At 65.2% G+C, this 18,567-nt stretch overlaps 8 protein-coding genes across 8 annotated transcripts; 3 read left to right on the plus strand and 5 right to left on the minus strand.

Moving 5' to 3' along the window:
* Positions 1-126: 126 nt before the first annotated feature.
* On the minus strand, positions 127-1,202 carry AMSG_10886 (uncharacterized protein; the record flags this gene model as incomplete). The annotated part of the gene is made up of 2 exons (XM_013897727.1): positions 127-160; positions 190-1,202. The coding sequence occupies 2 exons, from the start codon at positions 1,200-1,202 to the stop codon at positions 127-129; spliced, it is 1,047 nt and encodes a 348-aa protein (XP_013753181.1).
* Positions 1,203-1,324: 122 nt separating this feature from the next.
* On the minus strand, positions 1,325-3,978 carry AMSG_10887 (uncharacterized protein). The gene is made up of 2 exons (XM_013897728.1): positions 3,807-3,978; positions 1,325-3,213 (listed from the first exon to the last, which is right to left on the minus strand). Exons 1-2 carry the CDS (start codon positions 3,949-3,951, stop codon positions 1,397-1,399), a joined length of 1,962 nt encoding a protein of 653 aa, XP_013753182.1. The 5' UTR covers positions 3,952-3,978; the 3' UTR covers positions 1,325-1,396.
* A 1,991-nt stretch (positions 3,979-5,969) lies between these two features.
* On the plus strand, positions 5,970-8,783 carry AMSG_12397 (uncharacterized protein; the record flags this gene model as incomplete). The annotated part of the gene is made up of 3 exons (XM_013897741.1): positions 5,970-6,525; positions 6,831-7,599; positions 7,925-8,783. 3 exons carry the CDS (start codon positions 5,970-5,972, stop codon positions 8,781-8,783), a joined length of 2,184 nt encoding a protein of 727 aa, XP_013753195.1.
* A 12-nt stretch (positions 8,784-8,795) lies between these two features.
* AMSG_10891 (ribonucleoside-diphosphate reductase small chain B) lies at positions 8,796-10,234 on the minus strand (the record flags this gene model as incomplete). The annotated part of the gene is made up of 3 exons (XM_013897729.1): positions 8,796-9,777; positions 10,009-10,059; positions 10,227-10,234. The coding sequence occupies 3 exons, from the start codon at positions 10,232-10,234 to the stop codon at positions 8,886-8,888; spliced, it is 951 nt and encodes a 316-aa protein (XP_013753183.1). The 3' UTR covers positions 8,796-8,885.
* Positions 10,235-12,145: 1,911 nt separating this feature from the next.
* On the minus strand, positions 12,146-13,302 carry AMSG_10893 (EIF2S2 protein; the record flags this gene model as incomplete). Its single annotated transcript, XM_013897730.1, has 2 exons — positions 12,146-12,880; positions 13,291-13,302. 2 exons carry the CDS (start codon positions 13,300-13,302, stop codon positions 12,146-12,148), a joined length of 747 nt encoding a protein of 248 aa, XP_013753184.1.
* A 348-nt stretch (positions 13,303-13,650) lies between these two features.
* On the plus strand, positions 13,651-14,471 carry AMSG_10894 (uncharacterized protein). The gene is made up of 2 exons (XM_013897731.1): positions 13,651-13,796; positions 13,895-14,471. Exons 1-2 carry the CDS (start codon positions 13,765-13,767, stop codon positions 14,325-14,327), a joined length of 465 nt encoding a protein of 154 aa, XP_013753185.1. The 5' UTR covers positions 13,651-13,764; the 3' UTR covers positions 14,328-14,471.
* Positions 14,472-15,063: 592 nt separating this feature from the next.
* On the plus strand, positions 15,064-17,385 carry AMSG_10895 (AMP-binding protein; the record flags this gene model as incomplete). The annotated part of the gene is made up of 1 exon (XM_013897732.1): positions 15,064-17,385. The coding sequence occupies one exon, from the start codon at positions 15,064-15,066 to the stop codon at positions 17,383-17,385; it is 2,322 nt and encodes a 773-aa protein (XP_013753186.1).
* Positions 17,189-18,534, minus strand: AMSG_10896 (uncharacterized protein; the record flags this gene model as incomplete). Its single annotated transcript, XM_013897733.1, has 2 exons — positions 17,189-18,230; positions 18,466-18,534. The coding sequence occupies 2 exons, from the start codon at positions 18,532-18,534 to the stop codon at positions 17,577-17,579; spliced, it is 723 nt and encodes a 240-aa protein (XP_013753187.1). The 3' UTR covers positions 17,189-17,576.
* Positions 18,535-18,567: the final 33 nt, after the last annotated feature.

Consider the following 18,567-nt stretch of genomic DNA (forward strand, 5'->3'; position numbering starts at 1 on the left):
CTCCACGTCCGCACCACCTTGTCGTACCCGCCCGAGGCGAGGCAGCCGGCAGAGGCATCCCACGCCAAGTCGCGGATGGTGTGCTCGTGGGCACCCAGGACTGCCATCTGCTCGCCGGTGCCGAGATCAAAGGCGTAGATGGAGCGGTCCTGTGAAGTGACTGCAAAGTACCGTTGGGTAAAGACCGACGCCGGGAGGGCGTATCCGTTGTTGGCCGGCCCGCGCATGTGCCGCACTGGCCCGCCGGGCGTCCGCACGTCAAACAGCAGGCTCTTGGACTTGTCAGTGGTGGCCATGACCAAGAACGACTCGTCGTGGCACGGAACCGCCAGATCCAAAACCGAGTAGTCTGCCCAGGCATCGCCGAGCGGGTTCATGTTGTAGCTCGTCACCGTCCCGCTGGCAACGTCAATGAGGCTGAGCGCCGGCGACTCGCGCGGCGCCGCCACAAGTGTCTCGGGTGCGCCCGAGGTTGTGGGCAGGAACACCACGCCCTCGATGTTGGCGTCAAAGCTGGCGCGATGGACAACGGCGCCGTCGCGGAGGAGCGCGACCGTGTGGTCGTAGCTCGCTGACGCCGCCACCGATCCGTCGCGAGCCATCGCCACGGTACAGACCGGCCCGCTGTGAGCAGCAATCTTTGATGCTACCACAAGGCCACCATCATCGGTCTCGGCTACCAGCGCCACGCCGCCAGCCATGTCAGAGACGATGACGCTCGGGCCGCTAGTAGCCTCGCACGCCGCGTCCATGGCGACGACCGGGCCGGCGAGAACGCTCGCAAGGGTGGCGACCGGCTCGTCGCGCGACTCATTCGGCGCCCACAGGCGCAGCGTCGAGTCGACGCATCCGCTCAGCAACCGGCCCGGGCCGAGATAGGCGAGGCTGGTGACGTTTGCCGGGTGAGGCAGCGGCGCGAGTTGATGGGCGGCGGGAGCATCGACAAAGGCAATGTCGCCAGCAGGCAGACCCGCCATCAGTACAGCATCATCCGAGTCGGGATCGGCAGCAAGTGTCGGCTCGACCACATCCAGAAGCGCCGCCAGTCGTGCCAGCGAGCGGATGAGCATCTGCGGCTCGCCCGATGGAGCGTACTCACGGCCTACCTCGCGCTCGAGCTCAAGGAGGGTGCCATGGAGACCACGCTCGAACAGATACTGCATGACCATGTCCTCGACGGCAGATGTGCTGGGGGCAGACATGGTGTGGGTATGGGTGTGGGTTGGGGTGGGGTGTATGGCTGTGTATGGGCTCGAGGGGGGTAAGAGGCTGGCTACTGTTCCTGGCTGCCCAGGATGATCCTAGCTGACGGGCGCGTCCAACCAACCCCACACCAGTTTACCATGCAGATGTCAAAACGGGCGGATGCGTGCTCACACGAGCACACACACACACACTACTGCTGCCACTGGCCGCCAGTGCCGGCACCTGCGGGTGCCTGCTGGTAGCCACCCTGGCCAAAGGCGGCCTGCGGGTTGTACTGGCCGAGGCCAGCGCCGGCGCCGCCGTACATGAACGACGGGTTGCCGAGCGGGTTGACGCCGAGGTTGGCCTGGTCATAACCGCCCTGGGCACCAGCAGCGGCAGCGTCCTGGCCGGCGCCGGGGAGGAAGGACTCGGGGGTGCCGGCCTGCTGGCCAGCGGCGTCACCGCCAGCGGCGGCGCCAAAGGCCTGGCCGCCGTACATGTTCTGCGCAAACTGCGGGGCCATGTACGCGGGCTGCTTGTACGCGCCGGGCGGGTACATGTACGAGCCGGGGTAGTAGCCGGGCATCGGCATGTGCATGCCGAACATCGGCTGCTGGGCGCCGTCTGCGGCGTCACCCTGGCCGGCGTCGCCAGCCTGGCCCGCCTGGCCGGCGGCACCAAAGGCCGAGGCGTCCATGCCGGGCGCGGCCGCGCCGTGCATGCCAGGCATGCCGGGCATACCCATGCCCATACCGGGCATACCCATGCCCATGCCGGGCATACCCATGCCCATGCCGGGCATGCCCATGCCGCCGGAGAGGTCGCCACCGGCGCCGGCCGGAACGCCATACGCCGACGGGTCGTAGCCGCCAAACTGCTGCTGCTGCTGCTGCGGCATGCCACCCTGTGCGGCGGCAGCCTTGTCATCACCACCCTCGGCGCCCTGCTGCGCACCCTGCTGCGGCATGCCGCCGTAGCCACCCATGCCGAGCGACGGCATGCCCATCATCGAGCCGAACGGCGCACCCGAACGCGCAAACATGGCCTGCTGGCCGAGCGGCTGCTGGCCGAGCGGCATGCCAGCCATGCCAGCCATCGGCATGCCAGCCATGCCGGGGAGGCCGCCCATGCCGGCACCCGGGAACTGCTGGCCCTGGGCCGGGGCCTGGGCCGCCTCACCCTGGGTCGCCTCGCCACCCTGCGGGAAGAGGCCGTACGAGCCGAGCGGCTGGATCGGCGCGCCCGGAGCGGCAGCCTCGGGCATGATGGCCCGGGCGTCACCCTGGACCGGCGCCGGCGCCGGCGCGGCGGCGGCGGCGGCGGCGGCGGCGGGAGCGTCCGCCGCACCCGCGGCCTTGCCACCTGCACCTGCACCCTCGCCGTCACCCTTGCGGCGTCCGCCACGCTTGCGGCGCGGGCGCTTCGCGCGCTTCTCCTCGTCGGCGGCGCCGCTCGCGTCTCCGGCCGCAGCAGGGCGGTCCGAGCCGGGCGCGCCCGCCTGACGGGCTCCCTGTCCAGGTGCAGCGTCGGCAGCAGAGCCAGGCGCAGAACCCGTCTTGTTGGCGGCAGCCGCCGGCGCAGGCGCCGCCGGCTTCACAGCCTTGCGTGCACCCGCAGACGCCATCGCCGCATACGACATGCCCGACGAGACGGCACGCACAGGTGCGGGCGCAGGCGCCGCAACCTCACCGTCGTACTCGGGCACTGCCGGGGCCGCAACTGGTGCCGGTGCCGGCGCCGGCGCCGGGGCTGCAGCCACCGGCGGCCGCCCGCGCCCGTTGGCACCGAGCATCGGCCGGCCACCCTCGCGCCGGCCGCCTTCGCGCCGGCCACCCTCGCGCTGTCCACCCTCGCGGCGACCACCGTCACGACGGCCGCCATCACGCCGGCCGCCGTCACGCCCGTCGCGCCGGGAGCCGCGCCCGCGGCCCTGGCGGCGGTTGCGCCGCTCCTGCTCTGCGCGCTCGGCCTTCTTCTTCTGCTTCTTGGTCTTCTTGTCCTCGACCTGCGACCACGAGTTGGCGTCTGTGTGTATCTCCGAGACCATGCCTCCTGCGTGAGTCGTCTGGCGGCTGGCGCACTCGCACACGCTGGCCCGCTCACGCTGGCCAAAAAAGGTCGCAATCACACCAGGAGCGCCTCCCGCCCACTCTCCCCGCCCCCCCCCCCCCCCCCTCGTCACCATGTCTGCCCTTGCTCGTGGCTCGGCGGCCCGGGCAACAGGCGTGTTGTGTGCAAGACCCATACGTGGAATACGTGCCACTTGTTGCTACCGTGCCAGCCGACCGCGAGTGTGACCTCCCTGGGCGGAAGGCGGGGGAAAGGGGGCGAGCGCGGGAGCGGGTTTGGTTTGGCCATGTCAGCGACCGACCGAGTCGCGTTCGTTTTGGCAAGTGGGAGCTCAAGGTTGGACGAGGCCTACCGGGCGGATACGGAAGGGCAGAAGGACGGGAATTGGGGGAGAACAGTAGAGGCAATGTTGTGGAGGCTGGTAGGAGGGAGGGAGGGTGGGGAGGTGACAGAGAGGGGGGAGGGAGGGGGGAGGAGGGGGTGTGAGGAAGGACCAATTTTTTGGCCGCCCATCCACTCGTTGGTGGTGACTGTATTGGAAGACGTACGCTCGAGGAGGTAGGTGACGGCCTGCTCCTTGTCGCCGTTGGCGTAGGAGAGTGCGTATGCAATGTCTTCGTCTGCGTGGCCCGGGAGAATGCTCCGGAGCTGCTTGACCTTGGCCGCCGTTCGCGGCGATGTAGGCGTCGCCATCTGTATATGTGTGTGGGGTGTGGAGACGTGTGCCCTCTGTCGACTGCGAGGCACCCGGCACGAACGAGCAAGCGGACCATCAAAGTCTGAAGACACAGTTGAACGAACGAACGAACGAACGAACGAACGAATAAACGTATGAATGAATGATGGAATGGAAGGAAGGAAGGAAAGAAGGAATGGCGCCAGCCGTGCGAGTGCTTCCATCATTGGCGATTGATGCAAGGGCCAGGGGCGAGTCATAGTCATGAAGTGCAAGCACGAGCGAGGCGATGGTCCACGAAAACAAATGCCCCGCATGAGGATGGAGGGGTACGCCGTGGCAACCTGTTCTGGGTGGCTTATCAATGGCTTGTGACCCAAATGCGCCTCGATGAAATCTGCTCGCGACCAGGCGACCAGGCGACCAGCATCAGCCAACGCCATTCGAGTTGATAAGGGAAGTGACGAGATCGGCACACCTCACTCGAGCACGAGCCACACGGACTCGAGACCCAGACTCGAGACCCAGACTCGGAGCAAGGCATACCTTTGTCAACACACGTGGAGGCAGCTCGACGTGACTCTGTTGAATCTTGACCGTCCACCGATCTCAGCATGGAGCTCCCAGACGTGGGTGAGCAGTGCACATGGCCCGAGTGCCGGCAGCTCGACTTCCTTCCGATCATCTGCCGGCACTGCTCGCAGCCGTTCTGCAACCTCCACTTCAAGACGAGCGAGCATCGGTGCCCCGATGCAGTGATTGTCAACAAGACTGTGCCACAGTGCCCGCTCTGCGAGGCGTACATCGTGTTTGACACCGGCGAGGACATCTCGGTCACCATCGATCGGCACATCGCGTCGGCGTGCACCTCGGACATCTTGGACGTCTCGCCGAAAAAGTCAAAGTACAACGACAAGTGTGGCGTCCGCAAGTGCAAGAACAAGCGCGAGACGGTGGCCAAGTGCCCGTACTGCTCCGGTGCCTACTGCCTCACACATCTGCGGTTCAAGCATGACTGCCCCAACTCGCCCACCGCCGCCCGCCGCGCTGATGCCCGTGCCCGGTGGACCGCCCCGCGGAACACTGGTCGTTCAGCAGCGGCCACCCATGCGGCAATAGCTGCAGAACGCCGTGCCCGGGCCGCAGCTGCAGCCGCGCCCAAGCCGCAGTCGAAGCTGCAGTCTGCGCCCACCCCTGCGCCAGCCCCTCTGCTGGCTCCAGCTCGGTCCTCCGTGCCACAGCCGGCCGCGCCGCCGGCGCAGGTTGTTACCCTCGCTCGACTGCAGCGCGAGGCTCAGGGCGATGCTGCCATTCCAGACCATCGGCGGTTCTACCTCTACGTCCACTTGCCGGCCGCCCTCGAGCTCCCGTTCGGCGTTGCGGTCTTTGTGTCGCGCGAGGGCACCCCAACCGACATTGTCGCTGCTGTAGCCGACGTCGTCGGCGGCTCTGCCGACAGCGATCTCGAGCTGGGCGTCTTCCGCATCACCTCCAAGGCCGAGCGGCTTGCGCCTGAGCTTCCGCTCGAGTACATGGCCGGCTTTGTCGACTCTGGTGCGGCCGTCATTGTCGACTGGGTCCCGCCAGCCACCGATGCGCTCCCTCCCGACCTCTGCCGTGCACACGGCCTTCCGTAGCCGTGATGGATGCACCTGGTGTGATCGCCGGACGACGTGGCAGCCACGGTCACACCGCCAACCATCGCTACTCGACTACCTGCCCAACAAACCATCATTGCACACTCGCCGGACTCGCCCGAATCAACGGACACCTCACTCAACAACGACTGCCATGGCCACCCCCACAGCGTACGCCGCTCCCCGACCCCTTCCCCTTCCCCCCTCACACCCATGCACCACATACATTCACACTCATGCCTACTGTCAACAGTCGCTCCACCTCCCCGGTGCCAGAGGAGGAGGCTGCGCTGATGGCCATGCTGGCAGCGGCAGAGGTGCGGACGGTGAGCGAAGGCGAACGAGCGACAGGAGGAGGGAGACAACCGCTGGAGGGAGAGACACCACCGCAGACGCCTATGACTCCATCGCCGCTCGCCTCTCCGAGTTCGGCCCGCGGTGGTACGCCGTCGGCCGTCCCGGACTTTTATCGCGCTCCGCTGGATGCCTCGGGCGGCGCGTGGTACTCGGCCAAGGGTCACGATCTGGAGGCCGACGTCGAGCTCTTTGCCACACATGGCAAGTTTGGCCACTCGCCGGTTGTGGCCGTCTTTGGTGCTGATCGTCCCGGTGGCGAGTCGGCCGACGACGTGCCCATATTTTCCGACTCGACTCGCGCAAAGTCGGCCTTTCCCTCGCGAACCGAGTTGCAGTCGCGGCTGCGGTCAGAGTCGCCGAGTGCACACGAGCACGATCGGTCTTCCCGCAGCGACCATGACCAAAAGCCTACCGCTCGGGTCTCGGCTTCGCTCTTTGGCGATCTGGAGCAAGAGACACGTCAGTTTGCGGTGGCTGGCATCGGCTCGCCGCGCGCCGAGTCGCTCTTTGACGCCTCATCCATCACCGCGGCTGCTTCCTCTGCCGCGGTTGCTCCGCCGTTGGCATCCAGCTCGTCCCCGCGCGCAGCTGCAGCGAGTCTGTTTCATGACAGATCGCCGCATCAACCGACTCCCGTCCCGGACCGCGCGTTGTCTCCGCCGCCTAACTCGTCCATGTTTAGCACCGACGCGCCGCTCCGGTCGTCGGCGGCAACCATGCCGATGCCCAAGCCGCCGGTGCCGTCAGCAGCGATTCCGCGCCCGCGCCTGCACCCACCAGCAGCCTCTCCTACGCCGCATCCCGCAAGCCTTTTGCTGGACTCGGCGCCGCGCGGGCGCCGGCAACGTCGTCAGGCATGCTCGCGTCGAGCCGGCTGAGCGGAATGCGACCGCGGAGAACAGCACCAGCGCCAGTGGCCGGTGTGCGCTCGTCGCCGTCGCTCCTCTCGCCGTCGCGGCTGTTCACGAGCTCTGCCTCTGCCAGCCCACTCTCGATCTCGAGCGCATCTCCGTCCCGGCTATCGGCCATGTCGACTCGGCGGGCGTCGGTCTCATCGCTCTTCTCGCCGCCCAAGGTCCCATCGCCGCCGACCATGGCGTTTGGCCCGTCGCGGCTGCGGGCGCCAGCGCCAGCAACCTGGATCCGTGAGACGACGGCAGCTGCTGCCGCAAGCCGCACTCCGCCGCCTGCCCGCGGCATCGCGCCGCTCTCGGCGCACACCACCTCGCCCAACTTTCCGTTCCCATCCGGTCCATCGACCGGTTCGGCCTCGATCCCGCTCCCGCCGTCAATGACCACGACGTACGGAAGCGGCTCGTCGCTCAACCGCAACTCGATCTCCAACCTCTTCCACACCGCCCACGCTCAGCAGGATCTCGGGCTCCGCAGCGTGCCGCCGCCCGCACTTGCGCCGCACGTCCCTGTCAGCCACCATACCCACGTCGAGCAACGTCCTGTCGCCGCACCAATGTCTTCAGCACCGGCGCCACCAGCAGCGCCGGCCTCGCCGCCGCTACGGACCCAGCCGAGTGTCGTCAACGTGGCACCGTCGCCGTCGCTCGTCGCCGCCCGCCCGCTCCAGCCGGCTGCCCTCGCCCACTCGTCTGGCCCGGAACTTGTGGCCTTTCCATCGCTCGAGGAGCTCATGTCCGCCCGCGGCATCTCGCTCTCGTCACCGGCAGCTCCCTCACGGGCCAGCATCGCCACCGCCACGCCACCGCCCCCGGCCCCGGCCCCGGCCTCCCCGCCCCCGCCGCCCGATCCGTCCGACTCGCCCGCCGGCGGCGAGACACGGCGCGAGTAGCTGCTGTTGTTGGCACCAACCAATACACGACGCCCAAACTGAGTAGCAACAAAATGATACATGCTGTGGTCTCAGCTCGTCCAGGCCAGCCAGCAAGCCGCCCGTGCCCGTCTCCCGCGTCTGCCCACACCACCTGACTCTCCGCTACCTCGTCCACACCATGGGCAAGACAATCGAGGTGGATGCAGCCAGTGTGACTGACGGCACTCTCCGCGACATGGACCTCAACAAGCTTCTTGTCCGCCAACTCAAGGCCATTCTCGACGTCCGCGGCATTGGCTATGGCCCCCGCGACCGCAAGGCCCAGCTCGTCAACCTCCTCTCTGCTGCCGTCAACACCGGCGAGTCCGGCCCGGCTGAGCCAGCTGAGCCGGCTGAGCCTGCCAAGTCGACCGCCAAGCGCAAGCGAAGCAGCAGCAACAACAGCAACGGCAACAGTGGTCCGGCGGGTGATGCTCGCAATGCAGGCGATGCGGGCGATGACACGCCGGCCGCCAAGCGGTCAAAGGGTCTGGCGGCCGAGGAGGCGGACGCAAAGAGCTCGCCTGCTGGCAGCTCGGGTAGCACGGGTGCGTCTGCGCAAGGGGAGGATGCGGATGAAGTGGGGACGGTGCTGCGTGTGGTCGGTGTGGACGATGCGGGCGTCGGGCTTGTGATGCGGGTCTTGCGATCGCGGCCGGTGCGGAGCGTGTGGAAGTCTGAGCTGTTCCCAGACCTGTCACGGGTGCTGGTGGCCGACTACGCCGCGAGCGACGACGCGGCGGCAATGGCGAGCCTGCTGCAGCAGGAGAAGCATGCGGCGCTGCCGCTCGGTGAGGTAGTTCATGAGACTGGGCGTGGGACACGGGCGGTCATCGCCGAGTGCGGGCAGAGCCTCCAGACGGCGCGGGCAGCAAGCGCGGCGCTGGCCAAGACCGCCGGAGCGGCAACAATGGCCAACGCTGACGTGTACCTCGTGACCAAGACTCAGCCTCCGCTGCGCTGGCTGCCGCTCTCGGACGAGCTCGTCGCCGTCAAGAATACGCTCCGGCTGCAGTCGCGCCGTCGATGAATGGCAGGTATGAAAGAGTCGGGATTTAGTGGCGCTGCCTGCCGAGACAGAGGGAGGCAAGCGGAAGAGAGAGTTGAGAAAGAGTGCGGGGAGGGAGCCTGCTCAAAAGTCGGCGTCGAGGGTGAAGATCTGCTCCTCGCGGCTCGACATGACGCCGGCCTTCTGGTAGTCGGAGACGCGGCGCTCGAAAAAGTTGTTCTTGCTCTGGAGCGAGATGAGCTCCATCCAGTTGAACGGGTTTGCGACGTTGTACAGCTTGGACGCACCCAGCTCGACGAGGAGACGGTCCGCGCAGAAGCGGACATAGTCGGCCATGAGGTCCGAGTTCATGCCGATGAGCGAGACCGGGATGGCCTCGCACACAAACTCGATCTCGATGTCGACGGCCTCGGTGACGATGGCGTGGAGGCGCTCCTCGGAGAGCTTGTTGTTGAGGTGAGCGTAGAGGAGGCAGGCAAAGTCGGTGTGCAGGCCCTCGTCGCGCGAGATGAGCTCGTTGGAGAAGCAGAGGCCGGGCATGCCGACGCCGCGCTTCTTGAGCCAGAAGATGGCGGCAAAGGAGGAGGAGAAGAAGATGCCCTCGACGCAGGCAAAGGCCACCAGCCGCTCGGCAAACACCTCCGAGCCGTCGAGCCAGGTCATGGCCCACTCGGCCTTCTTCTGCACGCACGGGATGGTGTCGATGGCCTGGAACAGCCGGGTCCGCTCACTCGGCTCCTTGATGAGCGTGTCGATGAGGAGCGAGTACACCTCCGAGTGCACGCCCTCCATGAAGATCTGGCACTGGTAGAAGCACCGCGCCTCGGCAATCTGCACATCGCCCATGAACCGGAGCGCCGCGTTCTCCACCACAATCCCATCCGACGCAGCAAAGAACGCCAGCACGTGCTTGAGGAACCGCTGCTCGTCCTCGGAGAGCTTCTCAAAGTCGCGCGAGTCGGTCGCCATGTCCACTTCCTCGGCGGTCCAGAAGCATGCCACAGACTTCTTATAGCTGCGGGGCGTTGTGAGATGTGGGTGGGGATGGGGGAGGGGGGGCCGGAGGGAAAAAAAAAGAAAAAGGCATGCGCCGAAATTGCCCGCCATGGCTCACAAATATAGAATCTACTACAGCCGGCCATGGCCGACAGGCGACAGGAGCGGGAGACTTGCGGGAAGAGGAGGGCGGGGGAAGCGGGTTGGAGGAGGGGGGAGGGGGGGGGGGGGGGCAGGAGCGAGTACGTACAACTGCCAGATGTCATCGTATTGGATGGGGAAGAGGACGAACCGGTTGGGGCTCGGCGTGAGGATAGGCTCCAGGGCGGCGGTGGAGGCGGTGGTGGCGGGAGCGGGAGCGTCAGACCTATCAAAGTCATGCGGTGGATTGCAAGGTCGCCCATGGTATGTAGCGGGTGTTTTGTGAGTGTAGCGCGACATGAGCAGGTAGGAGGGATTGTGATAAACTTAACCATGTGGGTGGCATGCGTGGGGGGGGGAGAAGACATGGTCCGTACATAGGCTTTAGTGATGGTGTCCAGAGACGGGTGTGTCGTCAGTCGGCCACTCCCGCTCTATCCACCACCGTCGCCGCCACTAGAATCTACCGCACGAGAGCGGCAGACGCTGTCACGCATGCATCACCCTCGGCTGCTTCAAGTCGCCCCGTCCTGTCGAGATGGCCACAAGAGCGGAGGCGGGGTGAGTACAGGTCCTTTTGGTGCATGCTTAGCAGGCAGCGGTAGGGTCACTCTGAGCGCGGCAGCTGGCTGCAAACGCGCCAAGCGCTGCTCCCCCCTCTCTCTCCCGACGTCGCCAGGATGCTGCAAACACAGCGCACACCTGATGAAACTTACATGGTGTGCCCTTTGCCTGTGCTTGTGTGACGATGCCCTCGCTAGCTGCCCGCATTGCCCTTAGACCGGCGAAGGCAGCTCGTGGCGGCGACTCAAACTACGACCTTTTTTGGGTTCACTTGGCCGCACGTCGCAGGGCGGGCGGCGGTCGGGCGACGACGGTGACGGGCAGACTCGACGCTACGGCGGTGGAGATGGAAAGCGGGACGGGCGGGGCAAGCAAGCCGTCGTCGCAGCGAAAGGGACCGCAGTCTGCCATTGACGCGCTCAACGCGCTGCAGCTGTGCGGGCTTGCAGCCGCGGCCGGGAGCGGGGAGCTGGTGACGGCGCTGGCCGGGAGCGGGGTGACGACGGTGGAGGGCGTGCTGACGCAGTCTGTGCAGGACCTGGTGCGGAAGGCGAAGAGCCGACATGTCAACGTGAGCGAAGACGAGGTGCACGACTTTGTGGCCAAGGTGTCGGAGGCTGTGGTGGCTGCTGCGGTGCCGCTGGCGGATGCGAAGCGGCTGCGGGCGCCGACGGCGCTGACCCTTGCCTCTGATCCGGGCTCGTACGTGCGGCTGTCTGTGGGCGATCCTGGGCTGGACCAGTTTCTCGGCGGCGGGCTGGTGCCTGGAACGGTGGTGGAGGTGTGCGGCGAGTCTGCGACGGGCAAGACGCAGCTGGTGCTCCAGGCCGCGCTCCATGTCCAGCTGCCGGTCGAAGTGGGCGGGCTCGACGCGCACGCGCTGTACATCGGGACGGAGGACGCGTTTCCTGGAGCACGGTTGGCCCAGCTCCTGGAGGCGTACGCGGTCAAGTACCCGTTTACGCGTGATGTGGATATGGGCGCAAACGTGTTTGTCGAGTCTGCGCGGTCGTACGACGAGCTGTGGCGGCTGCTTACGACGACGGTGCCGGCGCTGATGGCGTCGCGGCCGCTGCGGCTCATCGTCATCGACTCGATTGCCGGCATTTTCCGCAACGAGTACGACTGGAACACTGAGACGGTGACGCGGGCCCGCGACTTTTTCCGTGTGGCGCAGCAGCTCCGCTGGCTGGCGGCCAACCTCGACGTCGTCGTCCTTGTTGTTAATCAGGTCTCCGACTACTTTGAGCCCGAGGACGGCAGCGGCGCGGGGCCGTCACGGGCAGGTGTGCGGGTACGGGCGATGGGCAAGCCAGCGCCGGATGCCATCGGCATGCCAGGGATCCCGCACCCGCTCGTCCTCAACCGGTCGCTCCCAGTCTCGTCGTACAAGCGTGTGCAGCCTGCGCTTGGCCTCGCGTGGTCGGCGTGCGTGACGACCCGGCTTGTGCTCACGCGGCGTGACACCATCTTGCCGGACCCGAGTGCGGCGAGCGGGTACGCCGAGACCATTCTGCGCGAGCTCGCTGTGGTCTTTGCGCCGCATCTGGCGCCGAGCTCTATCCGATTCCGGGTCGAGGCGGCGGGGCTGGTGGCAGACGAGGGCTGATGTGCTTTTGTGAGTGGGCTGCTGGCTGGCTGGCTGCTGGTTGGTTGGTTGGTGTTTGATAGGGTGTGGCAAATCAGCGCTTGCGGCGACGGCCGACCTGTGCTTGGAAACCGGAGGAAATGGTGGAGACGGCGCGGCGGGACTGACACGAGCCACACTCGATCATGGTCAGGCGCTGCTCCTTGGCGAGCTGAGTGTTGGACGACTTGCAGTTAAAGCAGAGGACGTAGGTGGTGATGTAGCGGCGGAGCACGTTCTCGATGTGCTTGACCTGGAAGCGGCCCTTGATGGTGAGGCGGCCGTTGCCGGAGAAGGTACCGGTGGTACCCAGCTCGGCGAGCATGAACGAGAGGACGTGCTGCGGCGAGCGGTTGATGGACTCGCAGATGGAGAGCATGTTGACAAAGCCGGTCTTCTTGGTGCCGACACGCATGAGGACGGGCGCCTCGAGCTGGAGCTGCTTGTTACCAGACTCGATGTTCGGGTTGAGCTTGCGCATGGTGGCAAAGGCGCGTGAGAGCAGAGTGCCGTACTCGTACTCCTCGCCGGTCGCCGCCACAAAGGTGCCCTGGTCCTTGTCGCCGCCAGCAGCGCCGTCGTCGGCGCCGTTGTCGGCGCCGTCGGCAGCCTCCGAGTCTGCGCTCGGCTTCTTCTTCCGGCGCTTCTTACGCTTGGACGGAAGACCGAGCGAGGGCATGGCATCGTTACCAGCGGTATCCGCCTCGTCTGCGGCAGGCGTTGCGGCCGCCGAGCCGGTCTTGCGCTTCTTCTTGCCCTTCTTCTTGGCGGGGAGGCTGAGCTCCGGAACCTGTTCCACACCACGACCGAAGGGGAGGGGGGGGACGAGGTACGGGGGGGAGAGAGAGAGAGCAGGTAAGAACACGCAGCATTCGATTCACCCACAGAGACAGCAGCCCACACCCCCACACCCCCACACATGTCTACATTGCTCTTGCTCTGGCGTCTCTCGCCATTCGAGGCTGTGCCCATCCCCGTCACCCGCACCGCCACCATGCCCAGCGGGTGGTGGGATGGACTTTGTCGAAATTAACGAGTCAGCCTCGTCGAAGAGAACCACCACAGCCATTGCGGGAAGGAGGAGGGGGAGGGGGGGGGGGGGGAGGGGGGGAGGGAAGGGAGGGAGTGTGTGTTGGTGAAGGGGGTGGGGATGGTGGTGGTGGTGGTGGTGGTGGTGGTGGTGGCGGGGGGATGACGTACTGGCTCTGACATAGTCGGTGCTGGAGTTGAGTGGTGGTGTATGTTGGTAACATGGTTGATTCATTGATGATTGAATGGTGGGGTATGTGATGTGGGTGGAGACATGCGTCCATGGCATGGTCGCTTGGTGGAAGTGGAAGTCGTCTGTGGTGGTGATGGTGGAGGGGGGGAGGGGGGAGGGAGGGAGGGGGGGGGGGGGGAGTGGGATTGGGACAAGGTGGCAGACTGGTGCCGAGATAGTCAGACCCATGACGACCGTGCCATACCCGCACCCAACCGCCCCGCCCCACCCTGTCCCCCACTCACACCCACCCACAGAGCCACACACACCACACCACACGCACCGTACACAGGTCACACTCATCTCGTCTCCTGCCCGTCTCTCCCACGCTCACCCTCATTCCATCCACCACCACCTTGCACACACACACACACACACACACACACACACACACAAACACACGCGCGCGCGCCATGTTCCGGACACCCCTCACTCGCCTGTCGACGTACGCTACCTCCCGTCCTGCCTCTACCGCTGCCCGCTGCCCCTGTCCCTGCCACCACTACCACACTCACAGGTTCGTCGGGGGGAGGAGATGGACAGCCAATGCATGACACGGGCGGTGTCGGGAAGGCCGGTGCCGAAGCGGGTGCGGCAGCTGCGTGACGCCTCGCCGTCGTCGCGGGTACCGGTGAGCGACTCGTCGTGGTTCTCCTTTGGCTCGGCAGTGAGTCATGCGCTGGCCGTGGTGGCCGGCATGGGCATTATGGTATGGTATGACTCGCTCGCCCCGGAGGCCTCGTTGCCGGAACAGATGAAGGGCATCCTTCCGCGACTGCTGGATCGGGACACGTTGGGCGATGATGGCTTTGAGTCGGACTCGGTCCTCAACTCGGCGTTCAAGACGTACATTCCCTCAGTCTTTGACGACGATGAGGAAAACGAGGCCCACGAGGCTGTCCGCGACCGCCTCAAGGCACATATGCCGCGCTTCTTCCACGACGACGACGACGACGATGACGACGATGACGATTAGTGACGCTACAGACGGAGCAAGTGGGTAGCGGCAAGGGTGGCGCGATTGATGACAAGTTTCTCGATTACCATCCCATTTGCCAGCTACCTAGGACGCACGTTCGGTGCTCATTGGTCCATACGTAAAGCGGCAGGGTGGGAGGGAGGCAAAAGCGCGGCAGCATGTGTGAGAGCCTTGACTTCCTCTTTGATCTCCGATCGAAAAACCAGCTCATGCGTATGTTTCTCTTCCCGCTCACCACGACCTGCGCTCTCGCCACCCTTTCAACACCGGCTCCTCAACATGCGCTTCACCATCGCTTTCGCTGCAGCCTTTCGCTGTCCGCGCTTATGGGCCCAGCATTTCTAAATCGCCCTCTCCTCCTCCCTCCCTCCGCTGCTTGATCGTCCGGCTGGGCAAACTCAACCACCCAGTGCATTGGCTAGGCCACTTTCCCTGACTCGATCTCCTTCCGCCACTCTATGTATAGCCACCATTGCCCAGCCAAGCCCCGATGCATGGGCCATCACGGGGAGGCGTGAGCTAGGCTGGATAGGCAAGAGGAAAGCAAGGGCGTCAGTCGGGAGCAGAGTTGGTTGGGGAAGAAAATAGCAAACGCCCTCTCCCGAAAAAAAACGCTACCAATGCGCATCAGTAACGGCCACCGAAGGAAAAAGGCTGGCAGGCGTTTGTGGGGGGGGAGGGAGGGAGGGACGAGCATACCGCACTCTTTTTCGAGGAGAGAGTTCTGAAGACTATGTCTACCACGTCTGGCACTGACTCGTCAAACTCGTATGGCTCTGACGCTAGCTCGGAGTATGTGTCCGACTCGTACTCGTCGTCTGCGGCTTCGGCGTCGGGCGACAACTTTCCGCCCGACGGCAAGCCGCATCGCTCGCCGCTGCTTGGGCCCGACGACGAGCTCATCACTCGCCCTGCCCAGTACCCGGATGTTGAGACCACCCATGACGCGTTCATGACTTCGGTGGCGGCCCGCCCGGATGCGCCCTTCCTCGGCAGCCGCAAACTCATCTCGCCCGGTCGCGCGCCTGCGGCTGCCGCCTCGTCTGGCACTGGCACTGGCTCATCGTCGGGAAGCTCGTCGAGCTCGTCGAGCGGATCGGAGCAGGCCGAGGCAGCGGACGAGGGCGAGGCGGCCGAGTTTGGACCGTTTGAGTGGAAGAGCTATGGCGAGGTTGCGGAGCTCGTGCGGCACTTTGGCTCTGCGCTGGTCAAGATCAAGATGGGCAAGGTGCTTGGGTTGTACATGGACAACTGCGAGGAGTGGGTGATTGCGCAGCTTGCGGCCAACGCGATGGGCAAGGCTGTGGGCGGGATGTACGACACGCTTGGCGAGGAGGCGCTGCGGTACTGCATCGACATGGCGGAGATGAGCGTGGTGGTGGCGTCGGGTAAGAACCTGCCGCGGATCCTGGCGGTGGCAGAGGATACGCCGACGCTCAAGTACGTGGTCTACCCGAACGGGTCTGTGGACAAGAAGGCGGCGCGTGCGGCCAAGAAGACGGCCAAGGCGCGCGGGATCAAGCTTTACTCGTTTGACGAGATGTACGCGCTCGGGGCCAAGGGCAAGGTGCATAAGTTTGCCTCGCAGCGCAAGCTCAACGCGTCGACGCTCAACACACTCTGTTTCACCTCGGGCACGACAGGCCTGCCCAAGGCGGTCAAGCTGACGCATGGCAATCTGGTGGCCAACCTGGCGGGCGGGATGGCGTCCGGGCTGAAGCTCGAGCGCTTTGGCGAGGTCCATCTCTCGTACCTCCCGCTGCCGCACGTCTTTGAGCGGCTCATCCAGCTTGGGGTGACGGTGACGGGCGGGGCCATCGGGTTCTTTACCGGTGACGTGCGGAACTTGCTGGCGGATGTCAAGGAGCTGCGGCCGACGATTTTCCCGGCGGTCCCTCGGGTGCTCAATCGGATCTACTCCAAGGTGATGGGCGACGTGGAGGCGACGGGCGGGACAAAGGCCATGCTGTTCCGGCGGGCGTACAAGACGAAGCTCAAGAACATGCGCAAGGGCGGGTGCTGCTGCTGCTGTCGCGGGTGCTGCAAGAAGCCGAACAACACGCACATGGTGTGGGACCGGCTGGTGTTCAAGAAGACCAAGGCTGCGCTCGGTGGGCGAGTCAAGATCATGGTCACGGGCTCGGCGCCGCTCTCATCGGACGTCATGGAGTTCCTCCGCATCGCCTTTGCCTGCACCGTCCTTGAAGGCTACGGCCAGACCGAGTGCACGGCGGCAGCAACGCTGACCGACGCCAAGGACTTTACCGTCGGCCACGTCGGCTTCCCGGTCCCATGCGGCGAGATCGCGCTCGCTTCGGTGCCCGACATGGGCTACTACCCGGACGACGTCGAGGTGCCGCGCAAGGCGCGCAAGGCCGGCAACATCAAGGTAGGCGGCGAGATCTGCCTCCGCGGCCCGCACGTCATGTCGGGCTACTACAAGAATGCCGAGAAGACGGCCGAGACCATCGACTCGGAGGGCTGGCTCCACACTGGCGACATTGGCATGTGGCTGCCCGACGGCCAGCTCAAGATCATCGACCGCAAGAAGGCACTCTTCAAGCTCTCGCAGGGTGAGTACGTCGCGCCTGACAAGTGCGAGGGCGTGCTCGCACTCTCGCCGCTTGTCGCGCAGGTCTTTGTTCACGGCGACTCGCTCCAGCCGCGGGTGGTGGCCGTTGTTGTCCCCGACGCCGACGCCGCCGCCGCCTGGGCCGAGGAGAACGCCGACAAGCTTCGCAAGGGCAAGGGCAAGGGCAAGGGCAAGGGCAAGGGCAAGGGCAAGGGCAAGGATAAGGCCTCGCTCTATTCGTCGCCTGACTTCCGCAAGGCCATTCTCGCCTCGATGGTGGCCGAGGGCCGCGCCGCAGGCCAGGACGGCCACCCGAAGCTCCGTGGCTTTGAGATCCCCATCAACGTCTACCTCCACCCGCGTGAGTTTGGCGACGACGAGCTGACGACACCGACGCAGAAGCTCAAGCGCTCGGTCGCTGCTGAGTTCTTTGCCGACGAGATCGAGGCCATGTACGAGGAGGGGGCCATCCTTGACAAGTAGTCGGCGCGTCGTAAAGTGGTGTTTGTGAATGGGTGTGCGTTTGTGTGTGTGCGTATGAGAGTGTGTGTGTGTGAGGGGGAGGGGGGTGGGGTGGGGTGGATATGGAGCAATCCGCGCGCGACAGGGCTTGGCATCAGCGCCAACGCCACCTGCGGGCTGCGGTGTGGTGGAGAACAGCTGAAAACAAGCCATCAGCTGATGATGCAGCAGCACTGGCTTGAGTTAGGCTCCGGATCGGGGGCTTCCTTGGGATCGGTGGCGTTCTGGCGCGGCTCGGGACGGGCGAGGATGGCCTCGTAGGCCGGAAAGTCAGCGTCGTACTGGGAAAAGATGGAAAAGTAAAAGGCGTCAAAGTCGTCGTAGGTGACAGCGTCCGGGTTGTACATGGTCTGGCGCATCTCGACGAGGATGACCTTTTCTCTGATATTGAGAAAGTAGGCGAGGCGTGTGGCGAGGTCTGCGGTGGTGATCTGGACCGAGTCGAGGCGGAGCATGCGCCAGATAGCGCTCGAGTGGCGGAACCAGAACTTTGTCAGAACCTTGCCGTAGGCAGAGAGCGCAATGGCGATAAAGATGAAGACCTGCTCAAAGTACAGCTCGCCCTGATCTTCCACGTCCAGGTAGTCGAGCCAGTCGAGAAGCTGATGATCGGTCAGCTGAGTCACCTCGCGACCAAACAGCACAAACTCGTCCTCTCCAAAGGTCAGCACCGATGATGCGCCCACCAGCTTTTTTGTCGCACGGAGAGAGAACCAGTACTGCAAGCCGGCGAGGCCTTCGGTTGTGTACATCGAGTCGTACAGCCGAGCCGCCTCGGCACGTGCGTCCACGTTGAGTTTGTTCGACTAGGGGAGGGGGGAGGAAGGGGGGGGGGGTGAGTGGAGGGGGGAGGGGGGAGGGGGAGGGCGCATGGTGGTGGCGTGGTGGCTTGGTGGCATGGTGTGGCGTGGTGGTGTGGTGGCGTGGTGGCGTGGCCTGGCGGGAGGAGGGGAGGAGGAGGAGGAGGAGGAAGAGGAGGTGACATTGTGTGCGTGCGTGTGTATGGGTAGGAGGGGGGGGTGTAGGTGAGGGGTGGCATACGTGTTCGCTTTGGCTCTGTGCGCTCTGTCGGAAGAGGATGTCGCGTAGGAGCACCACGTCGACCCGCATGGCGTGTCGGCTACCGGTGGTGCCTCGGCCAAT

This window comes from Thecamonas trahens, assembly GCF_000142905.1.
Source record: "Thecamonas trahens ATCC 50062 unplaced genomic scaffold supercont1.65, whole genome shotgun sequence".
Lineage (NCBI taxonomy): Eukaryota > Apusomonadida > Apusomonadidae > Thecamonas > Thecamonas trahens.